The sequence below is a fragment of the Nestor notabilis genome, unplaced genomic scaffold (genome assembly GCF_000696875.1).
Source record: "Nestor notabilis isolate BGI_N333 unplaced genomic scaffold, ASM69687v1 scaffold1756, whole genome shotgun sequence".
Classification (NCBI taxonomy): Eukaryota; Metazoa; Chordata; class Aves; order Psittaciformes; family Psittacidae; genus Nestor; species Nestor notabilis.
Genome location: NW_009933161.1, coordinates 51,218 through 53,619, shown reverse-complemented (window position 1 = coordinate 53,619; position 2,402 = coordinate 51,218). Strand labels below are relative to the sequence as shown.

Below are 2,402 nucleotides of genomic sequence, written 5' to 3'. Positions count from 1 at the left end.
CATGTTATGTACAAAGAAGTGCATGGTGGAAACAGTGGCCTTACCATCTATTCTCCATCCCACATGGCTCTCCCTCTTAAAGCTGCGCTAAAGTGATCTAAGACTATAGTCAAAGCTGGAGTCGAGCCACTGAGGACAGAAGGACAAAATTCAAGTTAATATCAGACCCTTTGGAGGGGATTGCCCCTTTTTGCAGGTATGCCTGTACCTACAATGATTGCAAATACTGTAGAAGGTCCCATTCCCTCTGCCTTATTACTTCAGCAGCACTGGTGTCTCTTAACACCTACAGTGTGCTACACCTTGTTTATGTCATAACTTGATCTGTGGGTGGCTGGGATTCTTGGCTTTGGTTTTTCTTGGACCTCATCAATATACAAGTGGGTAACAGAGATGGAAATTCTTGAAATTCCTTAGCTGCAAAGTAATAGCAAAATGCATCCAAACAGCAGTTAGAATTTGCTAAGCATGCACAGATATGGATACAGGCTGTAACTTCTGACAGCAGAGAACAAGCTCCAGCAACATCCACCACAAACCGCGAGAGCAGGGCAATGTGGACGGGTGAAAAACAGACAGTGAACACACACAGATTCACAGAAATAATGCGGATTGCTTTCTGGATTAGTTTTGTCTCATGAGGGCTTGTGACCGTCTTCTTCTTGAGACATTTGATAACTTGCACTGAGCAAAAAATCACAATCACCAGGGGAATAAAATAGCCAAAGGTAATGGACGCTAATGATGCATAACTAGGTTGAATAGATTGTTTCCGAAAGCAGAATTTTTCCTTTTTGTTATGAAATTCTAGATGAAAGTAGGAAGAAATCATTAACATCATCCAAAGAACCCCACAGATAGAAGCTGATTTCACTGGGGATCGAAGAATCTTTGCTTTTAGAGGGAACTTGATTGCAATATATCGATCAATTGCAATCAGGGTGATGATCAGGATGCTCATAGGCATGTTTGTAAAGTAGATCTTCTCTATGGTGGAACACAGGTTGTCGTTTGGATGCTTGTACTTGGTAAAATACATCAAAAAAGGCAGAGCAAAGAGCAGGAAACTATCTGCAACTATGAGGTTGACCATGTACACCCTGGTCTCGGTCCACCTCTTGAGTTTGCAGCAGAAGACCCAGAAGGCAATCACGTTCAGTGGGATCCCCAAAGAGAGCACTGGGATGTAGACTAGAAGCTGAAATAGCGCGATGCCATTCTGCATGCTGTCATCTTCAGTGCAGTTTTCCATGTTGGGTTGTCTGCAAGAAAAGGGGGCAGGCATGAGATTGAGCTTGGGGACAGGTTGTCTGGTCTGGGTCCTGCTGCAGAGCCCTGCTCTTATGGCTTTGTGGCTCCTCATGCCCCTGCACTGCAGATGAAGGCTCATCAGCACCGTCTGTCCGTCAGCTATCAAAGCAACTCGCCACCAGCTAACACAAAAACACAAAGGCAATTCTCTCTTGCAGCTATTACAGGGTTAGCCCTGCCTTGCCCTCCATCCAGTCCTAGTTTGTACAGTTTGACTAATAGCAAAGGGTCTGCAAAGCAGAATGATAATTTCTGTGGTCCCTTATCTTTGCTGCTACTGTAGTTATCTGAGAGCCACTGGCTTTAAGGCAGCCCCAAGCAGAGCTGGGCATCATTCCCTGTTTGTCCCCAAGGTCCTTGCTTTGTTGCTGAAGCCATCCTTTTCTTTGAGTGTTGACAGGCTTGTGAATCTCCACAGACTTGAGTCCTTCCAGACGTGGGGTAGCTCAGGTGGCTTTACTCCTGGGGTAGTGGGAATACTGCTGTAGGCCGGTGGGAGGGTGCCTGCTGTGGGCAGGCTGTGTCAAAGCATAGAATCATAGAGTCAGCTAGGCTGGAAAAGAGCTTTTAAGATCATCAAGTCCAACCATTCCCCAGCACTGCCAAAGCCACCTCTAAACCATGTCACTGAGGGCCTCATCTACGTGCTTTGTGAATGCTTCCAGGGATGGTGATTCCACCACTTCCCTGGGCAGCCTGTTCCAATGCCTGAGCACCCTGTCAGAGAAGAAATTGTTCCTGATATCTAGTCTAAACCTCCCCTGGTGTAGCTTGAGGCCGTTTCCTCTCATCCTATACTTGTTACTTGGGAGAAGAGACCAGCCACCTCCTGGCTCCATCCTCCTTTCAGGTAGTTGTAGAGAGCAGTTAGGTCCCCCTGAGCCTTCTCTTCTCCAGACTAAGCCCCCCCAGGTCCCTCAGCTGTTCCTCATTACCCTTGGGCTCCAGGCCCTTCACCAGCTCTCTTGTCCTTCTCTGGACCCGTTCCAGCACCTCAATGTCTCTCTTGTAGAGAAGAGTCCAGAACTGAACACAGGATTCGAGGTGCAGCCTCACCAGTGCCCAGTACAGGGGGATGATCACTGCCCTGG

The 2,402-nt window shown here is 47.4% G+C and overlaps 1 protein-coding gene across 1 annotated transcript; it reads right to left on the bottom strand.

Annotated features, from left to right (window-relative positions):
* Window positions 1–307: 307 nt before the first annotated feature.
* Window positions 308–1,252, bottom strand: LOC104407443 (G-protein coupled receptor 35-like). Its single transcript, XM_010016730.1, has one exon. The coding sequence runs from the start codon at window positions 1,250–1,252 to the stop codon at window positions 308–310; it is 945 nt and encodes a 314-aa protein (XP_010015032.1).
* Window positions 1,253–2,402: the final 1,150 nt, after the last annotated feature.